The 16,427-nt window shown below is 31.2% G+C and overlaps 2 protein-coding genes across 3 annotated transcripts in view; both read left to right on the top strand.

Annotated features, from left to right (window-relative positions):
* The window catches only part of LOC106105471 (SH3 and cysteine-rich domain-containing protein 2), a 95,548-nt gene that overhangs the window by 54,301 nt on the left and 24,820 nt on the right, over positions 1-16,427 (top strand). The window contains exons 1-7 of one of the 2 annotated variants that reach the window (XM_013285795.1): positions 2,551-2,612; positions 2,787-2,951; positions 6,520-6,600; positions 7,032-7,217; positions 7,981-8,109; positions 8,527-8,604; positions 10,319-10,387. In XM_013285795.1, coding sequence (XP_013141249.1) covers positions 2,607-2,612; positions 2,787-2,951; positions 6,520-6,600; positions 7,032-7,217; positions 7,981-8,109; positions 8,527-8,604; positions 10,319-10,387 — 714 coding nt within the window. In that variant the 5' untranslated portion in view covers positions 2,551-2,606. Of the gene's footprint in view, positions 1-2,550; positions 2,613-2,786; positions 2,952-6,519; positions 6,601-7,031; positions 7,218-7,980; positions 8,110-8,526; positions 8,605-10,318; positions 10,388-16,427 lie in introns of those variants that run through there. The other variant, XM_013285794.1, reaches the window with a different exon arrangement.
* On the top strand, positions 11,965-14,101 carry LOC106105473. Its single transcript, XM_013285800.1, has 2 exons — positions 11,965-12,185; positions 12,630-14,101. Exon 2 carries the CDS (start codon positions 12,675-12,677, stop codon positions 13,443-13,445), a length of 771 nt encoding a protein of 256 aa, XP_013141254.1. The 5' UTR covers positions 11,965-12,185; positions 12,630-12,674; the 3' UTR covers positions 13,446-14,101.

The following is a 16,427-nucleotide window of genomic DNA, read 5'->3' as shown; positions in this document are numbered from 1 at the left end:
AAAAAAAAAAAAAAAAAATAAAAAAAAAAAACATACAGACGAATTGAGTACCTCCTTCTTTTGGGAAGTCGGTCAAAAACAATTACTTCTTTGTCCACCCAAGAGGTCCGAACTAATAAGAAGAGACTGCATTAGGGAAGATGTAGTTTTTAAACTAACTTTCGCCCGAAACTCCATTCGCGTGGTATTAAAAAATTAAAAATAAGCATCCTATGTGTTCTGCCAGACTATGCTCTACATCTATGCCTAATTTCATGCAGATCCGTTCAGTTGTTTAGGCTGCAAACTCAAAGGAACATCCATCCATCTAAACTTTCGCATTTATAATACTCGTATTAGTAAGATAAGATTCAGCGACAATCATTTTATTATACTTTACATAAGCCAGAAAGTAAACATGTTTTACCCGTAATACTGAAATCACTAGAAAAGCCGATAGATTTTTTTAATATTGTAAACTATACAATATAGCATATACTCGTATAATAGGTAATAGAACCATGATACATAAACAGTACAATGAAATATAAGCTGCATGTTTTATGTGAACAAAAGGAGATTCAACGTTCAAGTGATTTGAAATCAAGCGTTGCACCGTATTGCTACACAAGAGCATTTCTAATACCAATGTTCTACAGTGCTTCAATAGAAACTCTCGTGATGCTATCCAATGAATGATCTCGATATATCTCTGCTATTAGAACATTGTATTGAACTCAACCATTGTTATCTCAAACCACAAAGAGATGCAGCTTATTCTATTGTTTAATTATTAATATTGATAATAATAAAATCTTCTTACTAATATAATTGCGAAAGTGGTGGATTTTTGTTAGAGTTTGTAGCCTAAACAAGTGAACGATACTCGAAATCTGACATATGTAGATTATAGTCTGGAACACATAGGTTAATTATTTCTCTCTTTTTAATTCTACATGGACGGAGTCGCGGGCGAAAGCTAGTTTTTAAATAAATAAATCAACTGTTGCCTTTGGTTTGAACTAATAAAATCACATTATAATAGAACTTTGCGTACAAAATAAATTATTTAGACTGAGTCGTTACAGTCCAATTATTAATGTAGCTTTTGTAATTAAGCCAGGCTATTGTAATATTGAATAATAGTACAATAATGGTCTTTAAAAGTACAACATTGGTTAACTAATGGAAAATAAATAACAAATTTGATTAACATTTTATGAATACAAAATCTAACCGGACAATTAACACAAAACTTATTCAAAAGTGTTTCTAAGGGTACATATAGAGGTTAGGTTTAGGCTAAGCGCCATCTGAGCTCGGCCACCTAAAGCTCGGTGAATCTGTGAATGCCTCTTCAAGGCAAATAGTGGCCATTGAGTCACAAAAAAGGTTACGTACTTACTTTGCAATTTTTGAGGTTACTTCCAGACAGATGTCTAGACAGAGAGAACATTATTGTTAAATTACACTTAATTGTAATAACAAAAGAATCAAGATATTTTTTATTATTTTATTCGATTCCTTTTACATCAGGTATTGGATTAATTAAGCTATGAATAATAAAACTGTTTAACGACTTTTGTATTAACGACATCACTTTCAATTCAGTTCCATTTGTTATTCGAATGCTTTCAATCAATACTGAGAAATAATTCACAAATTAATATTAATGATCAAATCAACAAGGGGTCAAGTGAAAGGATCATTTACGAGAGGGTCGTCAAGTAAAAGGTTATAACCGCATTTCTAAATTTAAATTAAGAGTACCGCCGCACTCAGAATTACGTCAACGGCCGCTAATTGTTAAGGACTAGCTTTAATTAAAAAAACAAAAGTGAGTAGCCTATGTATTCTAGCAGACTACCCCCTATGTCTATGTCAAATTTCATCAAGATCCGTTTGACCGTTTAGGCTAACTCTAACAAACATCCAACCATCCATCTAAACTTCCGTATTTATAATATTATAGTAAGATATAATCGTCAATTTTGACAGTTAAAGATAAGATGTAGGACAAAGGTATAAGAGTATTGAAATATATAAATACATAGTGTACAATTTCCTTCAACAAATCTTTGCTGAAACTCGAATCCAAAGGTCACTCGGTTAAGATTACCAGTTAGTTTACGAGATCAAACAAAGGGCCCTTGTAAACTGATAATTTAATTTGTTACATAAATATTATGATTAAGATCAATAGAGAGAATAAAAGAGACAATTAAATAGTGAAAATTAACTTAAGTTCTCTTAAAACAAAGCGATGTTTTTTTTTAATTATTCATAACACAATTACTAAAAATACCTACGTGCATTTTTATAAAAACAACTAAGTTTAGTAGCTTTATTTTCTACCAATCTACCAAAAAAAGTTTATTGATAGTTACCGTACAAAAACCATTGAGATTTCCGATAAGGACACAATGAAATATGATATTGCTTGCGAAACAATACACAATATTGGATGGTCGATATTGATATGTTTGTTGTGACGCAACAATGGCGCTTATAATTAATATTGTGTCATTTCGCTTCATTTTTTATTATAAAAAGACATATCATAAAACTTTAATAATTAAACTTCTTCAAACAATAATGTCAACGTATTTTTAAAGTATTCGCGAGTAATGAAGGTATGTTGGACCCTTCGAGAATGTTCGATTCTAACCTCCTCTAACAGCAACGGCTTAAACGTTCTAAATATAATTTTTCAACTCGTTGTTCTCCACAGTTTAAATAAAAGTAGCAGTAAGACTTTTTTTTACTAATTTACATGTTTTATTAATTTATTGTTTTAACTATTTCAGAGTCGTCAAGAATACCGCGCGGCGTTCCTCAACTACTGCAACAACCAGAATACGGCTGCACTATCCGCGTACTATGACTCACATAACAACTACGTGCAGCAGCTGACGGCGACCAACGCTATGATAGATCAGTACCACAAGCATACCCTGCCTACAATACTACAGGTAAAACATAACCTTAAACTCTCGTTCTTATTACAAATACTAGCTGTTCCTGTGCGGCTTCATCCGCATGAAAATATGAAAATTTTATTTTATTGTTTACATTTGTCAAATTATCAATAGCAAATGTCAAAATGACAAGACATGCCAAACCTTAGAAATAAGAGAAAACAGAAGGAATAGTGTTGACAGAATTTTTACCATAAATAGCACATACTCGTAATTGTGCTCCAGTTAAATTTTAAGAGAAGTTTTAAATTATATCATTTATTCAAGTTCATTAAAATTCCATTCTAAGCTGGAACACTTGTGCCGGTTCAATATATAGGGCATCGCTATAACCAGTACGGCATGTTGGAGATACCTACCAATGCAATATAAAATCATTAATAAATAACTAGAAATATTAAATATAAAGTACATATACTTTTTCATATAATCAGTGTGTACGTCAGGTCTAAATAGTTCTTGTGTCTGTTTATTTAAGGATATATTACCTAATTAGCTTTGACCCCCAACTCCGTCCGTGTGTACTTAAAAAAAACGATATAAGTAAGCATAGGCTATATGTTCTTCCAAACATCTATGCCAAATTTTATCTAGATCCGTCAGCCGTTAAGGCTTTAAACTAACAAATCTCCATCCATCCATGTAAACTTTAGCATTTACAATATTAGTAAGATATTTGCGAATATGTAATACTCATACTGCGAAAGCAAGGACGTTAGAGGTGGATACGTCGAATTCCAAGAGAATGGCATGTCGCTTGAAATGCTGTTACAAGCGGTTATAATTTCCAGCTACTCGTCTTGTCCGCGTCTTTTTCCAATTGTTAACCCTTTAACTATGCAACGCAACTGTGATGTTATGTGAACTTTTAAAAAAAGCATTCCATTCCCATTGTGAGATCCTAAATTTTGTTATTATTGTGTAGTTTTATTCTGCACAGTTTACAGTAACTATAACTTTATTAACATGCAAAAACACTTATTGTTAGGTAAATATAGAAAGCTTGGAAATTTAAACTCGAGTCCCCTTTTATTTTCACCGACAGCGTTACAACCAGCTGTATAATTCAACAGGTACATTTGCTGTTAAAAGGTGACTTGTTTTGTTAAAATATTTTATGTATACCGAATTCGTTTGTGACGATCGTTAAGTACTATTCAAAAGAGAAATTAAAACTTAATCACTATTTAAAACTGTTTTATAAGCGTGTCGTATTGTATTATTTATTAAGCGGAATCGTTATCTATTCTTAATTTTAAAAAGAGGAAAGATTAGTATTTTTGTATTTTGTATATCTAAAAATAACTTAAAAACTACTGGTCCTATTTCAAATATTCTTTCACAATTAGAAAGCTACGTAACAAAGGCTATGTTTTTTACTATTTTTTTTAATTCCACATACAAAGCCACAAGCAACAGCTAGTAACATGATATCTGAAATTTTTAAATGTTATTGAAGTTTTCATTTTCGGAGTTCTATAAATAAGCTAGCAGGTCATCGATTTTTCGCTACCATACCTTTGTTCTACGAATTATTTTTAACTCCAGTTTATTTTTGGTGTTTCTCTATTCTACATTTAATTTCGCTTCATATATCATCATCAACCTGCCCTTGTCACTACAGACGGTCGACACAGTACGCTGCTCTTTTTATATAGGCCGTCATACCTGAATCCACTCCCTTCTTAAGCATATCACACAATCCATACATACTTTCTTCGGTCTTCCTCTGCCTTTATAGTCATCCACATTCAATCTTAACAATTCCTCTTTCTGAATAAATATAACAAATGTAATAAACCAAGCAAACATTGTGATATAGTTTGTATGTGAGCGGAGTAAATGTGAAGCCAGTCGGTGTTCAATCTTAGTTAGGAAAGTTCAATGAGTTAGCGGGCTGCCGCAGTGTGCACCAACTTTGCTGCGGCCAGCGTAACCACGACCCGACTCGGCGCTGCAAACTGAATTCATTTCCAAACTGAAATCAATGCCGACATTGCACTAATACGAAAACAAAGTCTAGAAATTTCTGTTGTACTATCTTTTGCTTGCGACTTTGTCCGCGTGGAATTCAAAAATATAGCCTACGTTACCCATAAATAAATTACCTTTTTAATAGTGAAAGAATTTTTTACATTAATCGAATACATACAAAAATACAAATCTTTCCTCTTCATAATATTAGTATAGATATAGCTAAAGCGAGACACATTATGATACAGAAATAGCTTACATACGATTTGTGTTTTGTAATTAAATGCCGTCACAGTCGTTTAAGGGAGACACTTATTGTATTTTTATTACGAGAAATGTGCTATTTAAGTGACCAAACGACTCTTACCGCAGACCTCTAATTAACCAAAGAAAAAGCCTTAGACTGTATCGTTACAAGACCCTGGTAAGAATAAATGAAAAAGCGTACTTAACATGATAATTTGCTAGTAAAATGTTTGATGTTTCTATTTCAAATGTGTTCGGCTACGAATTCATTCAATAATGCATTTCACACTATTTCAATTAATATCGTGTATTTGATACGTCCGTTCGTATAATTAATCCGTCTGTTACGTGTTCTGTTCATTCAAGCCATGCTATACGCAACACGTGCCCTAAGTCATTTTAATTAAACCCCTGAAAGGTACCAACTGTACTTATGGAAAACATTCGTTCACACAAGCAATTCATTTCCCAGTTATATTTAACTAGCTGTTCCAGTGCGACTTCATCCGCATAAAATTATGATTTTATTTTATTGTTTACATTTATCAAATTATCAATTGCAAATGTCAAATGAAATGACATGATGACAAACTATGGCAATCCTTGATGTTGGCAGCTTGTAGTTTATGGTGCTTTTCTTACATAAAGGTTTTTTTGCAATTTATTTATCCACAAGTTTAATAGCGTAAAAATATATATTCTAAAGCGTGTCATAAGTATAGGGCCATTTATTATAGAGGAGATTATTCAAAAATATGCTGTGATTGCTGACATCCTACAAAGTAGTGTGTGCTTACGTTTTATTATATCAGTATAGATTAGTTAACGAACTACCCTTAAATTTAATAAAATGTATAACGAAGAAAAACATTACGTATAAACTAAAACAATATTTATGTACGGAAGGCACTAAAGAGTTAGTAAAAAACTACTAAAGTTTATTTAGCGTTTTTTATATGCAACTATTTTTAACTTGATCTTGTATAGTTAAATGATAAATAAAAAAAATCAAATAATACAGAAAAAATAATTAGAATTTAAGTAACATTATTTTTGTACATTTACGTTTTAAACTTGCAATGAAAAAGGTTTTATATTTTTAACTCCCTTTAAAAAAAACGTTAAAACATGGTAACATATCATAGTTTTTACAGACCTTATTCCCCCATATAAAACATACTAATAAACCACTGGAGTAGAGACCCTGATTTGACTAATTTTTCAAGCCACGACCATGGCTCAAGAAGGCGATTACATTAGCATTTTTATCACACCCTCAAAGTTGATACATCATGAATAATACAGCATAATTTTAGTGTATTCAAAGTGTATTTGATTGCAGGAACTTGAAGAGATACTGACCGACGTGACGGCAGCTGTTAGCGAAGCTATTTATCAGGGAGGAGAAATTATCACTGATAAAGTAAGTCTCAGACAAATATAACCAATAAATAACCAGTAAATAACCAGAATATTATAACTAAGTGACCAACATCCACATATGTCATAGTTGACACAGAAAAAGGGAAAAAGGAAAAGAGGGTATAACTTTTTATTTTTAATTTATTGACTACAGATAAAGATCTATTATTATGTTAGTATGTATTTTACTTACTAAGTTAGTTTAATTAATTATAAATTTGATACAGTTATAATTTAATTAGAGCACATGGACGTTTATCCAGTGGGGGGCTGTACATGCGTCTTAATATCTTAAAACCTTATGCCAAGTTTTTTTAACACTAGACCGAGGCAAACTACCAGCGGATCGCCTAATGTTATAAGATTCTGAAACCCGTAGATATGCCCGCAATTGTCGCCGTGAGCAATGACTTTTTTAAATTTTGTATATAGTGCAACAACCAGCTGCGTCGCTACGAGTCTTTGTGCGCTCAGTCCCGCGCTGTATCGAGTACCGCAGACTTGGCGCATCTAGCACGGGCCCTGCTAACCGCTCAGCCACCCGCCAGGGTCCCCCGCCGTGCGTTCATGCCGCCCTACCCGCCAGAGCCCGAAGACCCACCTATCGACGTACCCGCGGTAAATACCAACATATGCCCAAGTATCTTATTATTACAAGACATGGTTTAACTGACATGACAACTTTCGGTATATGCAGTGTAAGTTAAGCCGGCTTTTGTAATTAATATAGTATAATGTCTCACGAAAGTTTTAATAAGTCAAGTGTCATGTTAAAATCCTTGTAATCGACGACTTGTAGTTCAAATTGAGAGAAAACAATCAAAAAAACAAAAAACAATAACAAAGATTAAACCAAACTCGTTGGTTTGACATCCCTAATTTTGAAATCATTGAACAAACAAAATTCGTTAGTAATTCAGAAATATTTTCATATTCAAAACGAATAGAAACGTAATTGAATGCTAAATAACAGTAGAATTTTATATAGGCGTTGTTATTGTGAGGTCGAAAAATTTCACAATTGAAGCACAAAGCTCGGACAACGTGAAAAACTATTTGATGTCCTTTTACAAAATAAATGCGTAAAAACAACTTCAGTGATTTGAAACCGTCAAATCAACGAAGTGGAAAAAATCAATCGAATGTAAAATTTTCTCTGTTGTCCGTCTTATTCGTAAATACATTTATTTGTAATGTGTTTTTCTTATTCACTGACAAAAAAGTAATATTAAACTTTTTAAACTATTGCGACTTAAAATTGTAACAACACGAAAACTAGATTCATACTATAAAAAAATAGTTCAGTAGTTTCTAAAAATACCAACTGATTCAAGTTTTAACTGAAACCTTACTTCAAATTTCATGATCTGTTCGTGTTTAGGAGACAATGCCACCAGTTCTTCGCGGCGAAATGTTGCTCGACCGCATGGATATACGGGAGGCGCGTCTAAACTACGAGCAGCTGAGGAAAGACGCACAGGATTTGGAAATGCAGATCAAGCAGTTACAGGTTAGAAGTCCATACAATATTTAAAAAATAAGTAATTTTAAACAATAATAATAATTTAATACTCTCTAATAGACTATTGACATTGACAGATGTCATAGGGAAGGGACGCGTATGAAAATAAACTAGTGTTGCGCTACTCCGGCACGGTACCGATTTCTTCTTAGCAGTAATGCCTTGTAAAGTGATCACTGCAGTAAGAATTAAGTAAAAAAAAAGAGGGAATGAAAAAAGGATTATTCGTTTTGATTTTGAGTACACAAGTAATATTAAATTTAAAAATCATTGTTTATTCATGAATTAACTGTAATTTAATAGTCGTATTTATAACGATGAGATATATAAAATATTTACCAATGTATGAAATAAATTTTATAATGTCCTGCAGAATGTTTTTAATAAAATTTCACTCTATCCCAGGACGGGTTGGATTCCCTCGCGCGCATACAAAGCCGCAACCTGGAGAGTAATCTCTACAGCAAAGTCAACGAGATACAGGTAAATGTAAACAGCTCTTTAAAGGGTCTACATAAAGGTTCGTGAATTTTATCATTATAATTTATTTAGCCCTATATGGTTACGATAATTGCATTCTAAAATCACATTGACTTAAAGATCTGAAGCTCTGTTTAAAAACGTATCGACTCAGAGTGGTTAAATGGACATTAAGTTTATTGTAGATTTGGTATAAGTGAAATGCACTAATAAAGGATTACTATACCTCCTTTGGAAAGGAAACAAAGCATTTTTGACCTTACTATTAAGACAGTCAAATTTATTTTACAGAGCAACGGCAATATAAAAGCAATTTTACAACCAAACGAAAATGCCTTCCGCAGTATAAAAATAAAAAAGAATGAATGTAAATTATGGGACATCAATGTATGCTATGGGTACACACGAACATTCAGTCGCCATGGCAACTTGCGTGATCAAATACAATTTGTTTTAGCGATATTGACAATATGGCATAAACTATAAACCTAAAAAGACTTGGTACCTAACTTTGATTATAACATTATTCTTTTAAGACAAAAAAAAAGAAAACAATGATTAACTCACTTGTCACACACAGATATTTGTTTGTCGACCAAGGACGGATTCAAGGGGGGGTCATGCGGATCATGACCCCCCCCCTGAGCTGATTAGTCAAGAGCTTGACAAAATGTATTTACATATTTTGTCAAGCTCTAGATTTGATCACGACTGTGTGACCCCCCCCCCTCCCCCTGGCGCAAAAGCTGGAACCGCTCTTGTTGTCGACATACTTCATACTAAACCAATGAAACCATACGACATACTTCATAATACACCATTTAACGACTCTGAGATAGGCTATTGGACGCCATAATAAAAATAAATAATTATAATACTTGTACATTATACGATTGTAATACAATTCAAAATGATTAACCAGTTATTAAAACAAGGACAAGTATTGGGACATCATTAAAATATAACGCTTCAGCAAACAAATCATTATTCGATTACAATTAAATTCCTATGACGTAAGATTGTTTTGATATTTTTAAGATGGATTAAAACATTTTTTTAAAAATCGTGACTTATAAAAATATTATGGTCTCTTTAAGTTCAAAATTAACAACTTTCTTCTCAATTTAAACAACAATATTATGTAATATTGAAATAATTATTTTTTGCTAAAAACCAATACGTTTCAACTATTTTAAAGATATAAAAAAAAGATAAATGGAAAAGCAATACATACTGTGCTGACCCTCCATGGGGAAAAGAATAGAGAAATACTGATAAAGGTGTGTAATTTTTAATTAGAACTGATTAGATAAATGTATTGATAGATAGCACAGATTAACAAATAACTTTTACGAATACAGAACACATCAAAAATAGATAAAAAGCTAACAGAACGAACTTAATAACATTGTTCATTTTTTTTAATAAGTTCCTGATTGTGTATAGCGCCATCTATCGCGCTACAGTAAAAATCTTCCGCTGGCAAACAATGAATGACTTGTCCAATCATATCACTAGATGGAGCTATCACTGACAAATGCTAAAAATAAGCGTATAATTTAATTAGTAAGAAAAACAGATTTATTCCTTAGTTAATGACTATTACATGTTAAAAATCTTACTAAATAGTAATAAACCTATGTGTGTGCAACTAACTGTGCAAAGTCACAGATTTAAAATGTACTTATATTGTGCTAATGAAATAAATTAATTTTAGGAGGATATTTCGCTGAAGAAGTACGACTACAGAGCAACACAGCTGCATTTGGCGGCGGTTAGAGCACAGGTAAATGCATTTGATATAAATATTGACAAACTATTAAATTACTATAAACTATATGTGGAAAACTCAGAGTTTAAATGAGTAGAAAGTTTTCATTTCTTATGAGACAGCAGCGCGAAATAATGATAGATCAGATGTAATAAAGGTTTTATTATTCTAAATATAAGTACATTGTGTGACCTCTTATTTTTTTGTTCGATAGTTCATAATCGATGTAGGCGAATACGTTTTTCATAACGTTTTACAGCAGGAAAAACTAATTAAAAAACACATTTTTGTCATTCACGGCTTCATAAGTATATAAAAAATTTAGAAACGTTTTACAATAAAGGTTATTAAATTGTAAAATTAAAAAAAAATAATCTTCGTTTTTATCTTTACACGGCTTTATAGGTGTTTTAAAAAATATGAAGCTGAGACCAGACATTACACGCATGCGCGCTGAATTATGCACTTCGTCTATATTACTAATCAATATTTATGAAATATTTACAAGATCGTAACCAATTACTCTTATAAATTATCACATATTATTCAAAATATTTAGATTTTTCTTATAGTCGATATTAATGACGTTTTAAATTGATAAGGGTAAAACTTATTGTTTTTTTTTATTCATGTAAACAAAGAACACTTATGTATTGACATCAACCTAAGGATATTTTGTACTGTGTCGCAATGCGCACAGCCTCCTACAGTTCATTCAGTCTGAGAAGAGATCTCGCGGACTAACATAACCTAAAAATTCACACTACGTTACATATTTGATTATATTTGTAGATTCGCAAATAAGACCATAATTTTCCGTCCATTAACAGTTTTTATTAATTCGCAAAAACGGATAATAAAAGGAAAATAAAATATCGTGTAAAAATGGGGTGGATTTCTATGAAAAATCATATGGTAAGTGTAATGTATTATTTTATTGTATAATTATGTATTACAGTAAAAATTAGTGTCATTAGGTAATAATAATAGTATAGTTAGATATGTATGATATTTAATGTGTAAAGTCGAATAAATACGTTAGTATTTTTATAGTCAATGTCAAGTTATCAACGTTCTCAAAGTATTCGTTTCTTGCTTGCGTTAAGATGTTTTTTAAAAAGGTAGTGTAGTAAATTCGAAAATAATTATTAAATTTATTAGATGTAGAATAAAAATTAAAACAGATCTTTACGATTTAGAAAGAAAAATAGAATAACATTTACGAACTTAAACGTACTTCCAAAAAATATTGTTTCATTAAAAAACATGTAACATGTATAATCATAATTTAAACTTATAAAAAAAGTAATAAAACTATAAATGTACCTAAAGTACATATGTTAGTATAATTTTCTATGAATTTTAATTCAAGGGAATATTGATTATTTATACAAACTTAATACAAAATATATCAACTATCATAACGTACGATTTCTATTGATCTTAAAAAATATCTCCGCCCGAGTCTTATTTTAATCATCTGAAAACCAAATGAAACCACAAACGCGAACACTTCAGTGAACAGTTTTCCCGCGCCGCCCGCCGCGTAGCGACTTGAAGTCGTAGCGGATAAATTCGGAACTATTTACGTCAATGAAATGAAGTGAAGTTGGCTGGCAGTAGGCTAGGCAGGTTAGGTTATCTATCCGTGTTTGTAATATGACTGTAATCTTTGCTGTGTCTGGTCTGGTTCAATAGTGGTTTGTACAATGTGCATGTGTTGTGATCTATGAAAATATTGTACAAGTATAAACGAAGAGTTTTATAGAACACAACAGTGAAAATTAGATATACGTATCAACGGGTTGTCAAGGTAAGATTTTGTGTGTTTATACATTTTACTATTATATAATGTAATATATCGTAAATAACTTAAGTTGTGTAGATAAATACAATAATATCAATAATAAATTGTAAAACTGTTCGACTATAAAAACTTATAAAAAAGTAAACTAACAAATGCTTCGATGTTAAAGCGTTTTAAAATGTTACAAATATAACCTAAAATGCATATCTATTTTATCTATATAATCATCTAATAGATATACGAATATAATAAAGTTCGTACAGACATGTTAGCATTTTGAGATTTATTAAAAACTCTTGTTTCCATGTCAAAATCATCTGTCTAAAATTTGCGCGGGAAATTTTGTGACGTATCGTAGCTTTCCACAACTACAAACTTTTAAATTAACTTGAAGACAGTTTTACTATGCGCTTAGACTGATACAACTAATTTATTTTACTCTTCTTTCAGGTGAAAAAGGTTTGGGTTTAATTTTACGTGCTTACTCTGGTTATTATGAAACCAGTAACATTGAAAAGAAACAGTGATCATTCCGAGGATGACCTTGTACGATATAAAATAAATAAAAAATACATAAACAATGTTAACAAATCAACTGCCAAGAAAACAAAGAAAGAAACCGTGGATATTGATGACGACACTATTCGTTACAAATTGCCTACAATTTCAACAAAAACAAACAAAGAGAAAAAGCCGAAAACCAAAACAAAAATTAAAGTTAATTTTTGGAGCAATAAACTAACAAATCGATTAAAAAACACCGGAACTAAGAGAAACCAATCAAACCAAACAAATACCGAAGAACCAAATATAACCTCTTTATTATTTAAACCAAAATCTACAGATGTGAAGGTTCGAAAGCAAGTCTCATTCCTTCCTTCACCTCTCTTCTTGGACAACCATGTGCCAATGGTTGCTGTGCCCGATGATTTAACATTACAACTGAATGAACAAGAGGCAAATGACTTACATGTTGATTTAAATGACACCCAGACAAATACAAGTGAAGATTCAAATACACCTAATGAAAGTAAAGTAAACTCACAAGCGAGTCCTAGAAGTAATAGACATAAAAGAGGCCTTAATAACAATGACAGGAGTCAAGGTAATGAGAACGAGCTTGAATTCTTCTCCAAATATGTTGTTCAGAAATTAAGAAGAATGGAAACGAATCAACGGATATATTCTGAGAATTTAATAAACACTGTACTAATGTTAGGCCAGTTAGGGAAACTAAATGGAAAGTCAAAAGTTAGTGAGCCATAATAGTGTTTTTACTTAGGTTGTGGTTTTTAAGCTTGTTTTTACATGTTATGTGATTGCCTTTTTTTATATATTATGAGGTGGCAAAGGAGCAAGCGGCCACCTGAATCCCCCAAAATGGCAAAGCGACTGCTGGCCATTGACATTCACAATAGCGGATGCATTGTCTACCCTTAATAGACAGAGGAGGAGACGCACATAAAGAAAATGTTTCCCCTTCTATGCGTCTCCCCCGCCGTCAAATCCACGTCCCGTCCTAACCTATTCTTATGAGGAAAAGGGACTAAAGTTGGGCCTCCTGCCTTTTAATACATAAGTACAAATTATTTTATTACATGACAATATGTAATGTAATAATCAGTACATATTGAAAATAAAATATCTTCCTTTAAATACCTAAAAGTACATATCTTTGTTGTTACCATTTACTTTATACTTTCTTTACTGATTTTTAAACATTTACAACTGGGTATTTTGTTTTCATTTTAAGATGTTTTCCATTAATTGTTAAACAAAGTAGCTTGTTGCAAATTGTTTATGTATTACTCATAAAATAGTAAATGCACAATTAATGTTATTTAAGGGTTGTACTATGAGTATGTACAATAATGATGTAACAAAAATATTTTTATATACATTTTAATGTACTCATATTTTACATTACTTTGGTCTCATAATGTATATTTTTTGAAATAAATACAAGTAGTGTTGAAGCTCCATTAAAAACAATTATTTCTAAGTTATTTAAACACATATTTTTATTAAATTTTATTAACATATATAACGTTTTTTTACTAATCTGTGATGGCATTGTGCGAAAGAATATAATGTGTGGCTGTCATTGTTTAAACGTTTGTAAAATTCATAGTCAATCATCTCTATGATTGTCTTTGAAAAAAACAGTGTTTGATTAATGAAATAACAGTGTCTAAAGAATAATATAGAACATGCTAGAAACTAAAAAATAAATTTTTACAGATTATAATGTTGTAAATTCAAAAGTTATATGCATAAATAACAACTGTTGAATTTTGAATAAATAAACGAGGTTCTGTTGTTTCTAAAAGTGTTTTATTTTTTACTATTTTTTTGTTTTATAAAACAGCCTATGCAAAAAGATGCCATTTTTTTTTTAATTTAACTGACTAATTATTCTTAAAAACTATGTGCTTGCTTTTTCATATTTTTAATGCAATAAATTAGTATCCAATAGTAAACATCTAATAAGCTTTTACTGATTTATCTATCTTAATTTTCTTTCTATATTTTAACAGAGCATTTGTAAATTTTTTAAAAAACTATAATTTTGTACCATTTCAAGTTGTTGTTTATGTTACCAATTATGTCTCGAATTCTGGTATACAATAGACGAATGGGGGCATCCGAACCCTTAACCTAACCTTATTGGTTTCGAATAAATAAATATATTTTATAAACAAACAATTAGAAACAATGACGTCTTAATTAGTCTAATTAAATTACTTCGAGTGTTTAACGCACACGCAAGCACGTTCGTTCTGTTACTATGTCCCAGTCCTAATAAAGATAATGATAGAATATTCTAGAATACATGACTTTTTCGTCTTGTGCTATACTTTGTGATATTTAATTATTAAACACTTTGTTTACCATCTAGTATTGTCTATACTAATATACAGCAGAACGTTTTGTATTTTTATATGTATTGAAATAACTCAAAAACTGCTGGGCCGATTTCAAAAATTCTGACACCATTACAAAACTACGTTATCGCGGAGTAACAGACTATATCTATAGGACGAAGTCGCAAGTAACAGTCTAGTCTTGAATATTTTTGGGTTCGTTTTTTGCATTTACAAATTCCAGCAATTCATTGTAAATGGATTTCAGTAATAGGTATAATAGTACTTATGTACTATTGCTGTGTCGCGTGATAAGGTAAAAAAGTCAATACTCTAGGGCAACATTACTGTCCTAAAAAATATTTTTTAGGCGGGTATAATTAAAAGCGATAATATTATCGTTAAAAAGATTCTATGCCGTTGTATGAAGATCTAGCAAAAGTTTTGTTAATTTTGAAGTAGACTGAAATGTTTTAGAGAATTCTGTCTGAAAATATATTCTTTCTAAATATAACGTTTTCATTTTTTATGTTTAAAATGTTCTAACAACCATATCGTACATTTTGCGTTTCCAATATTTAAGTGAATCCAGTTTAAATCTAACTGCTAATTTAAACTACTTTTAGTATTTTATGCTATATAACGCACATTTTGGAAATGTCAAATACAGTGTTTTCTGAAATGTCCATAAAAATGTATTGATAATTTATTGAAAATTTATATGTAACTTAAAATACGGGATTAAATGAAATTTAAAACAATGTTTTAATAGTAACCATCTTTTATCACAAGCTTTATTTGTCCTCTGAAAAACTGAAGTCCCATTTCAGTCTTTCAGGGGAAATTTAAGTAACCCTAAAAACAATACATATGTGTCATTTGTCCTACTTTGAAATGCAGTATACGGATTGCGTTTTCGTTCTCTGCGGAGCCATCTATTTACCAGCTGACTCCATTTGACTGTGTCAAAGGAGGCCATTCGCTGTGTTGACTTTGGAATTTACGATAGATTTTGTGCCAGTACGAAAATGACTGTATTTTCGTGTTTCACCTTAGCTTTTAATAATTTATTGACATTAAAACCTAAAGATTTTTTGTGTTTAATTCATGTACAAATTTAAGTGAAAATATAAGAAACAAAAAACTTTAGCCTTTGTGTTCTTCCAGACTATGTTCTACCTCTATGCCAAACATCGAAATACATTCGACCGTTTAGGCTGTAAACTCTTACAAACATCCATCAATCCATCTAAACTTTCGCGTCTATAATATTAGTAAGATGTAGGAAAATACCTAAGCACAAATCCCTCCAATGGTATGCAGGTACTTCCAACATAATTGGTTGATGATAGTCTAAATATATTAGTGGCTGTTTAATTATATC

This window comes from Papilio polytes, unplaced genomic scaffold (assembly GCF_000836215.1).
Source record: "Papilio polytes unplaced genomic scaffold, Ppol_1.0 DF822845.1, whole genome shotgun sequence".
Lineage (NCBI taxonomy): Eukaryota > Metazoa > Arthropoda > Insecta > Lepidoptera > Papilionidae > Papilio > Papilio polytes.
Note: the sequence above shows the minus strand (reverse complement) of the source record. Positions and strands in the feature narration are given on the sequence as shown.

Coding starts and splice junctions, on each gene's coding strand:
- LOC106105473 (XM_013285800.1), top strand. CDS start 12,675: ATGAAACCAGTAACATTGAAAAGAAACAGTGATCATTCCGAGGATGAC.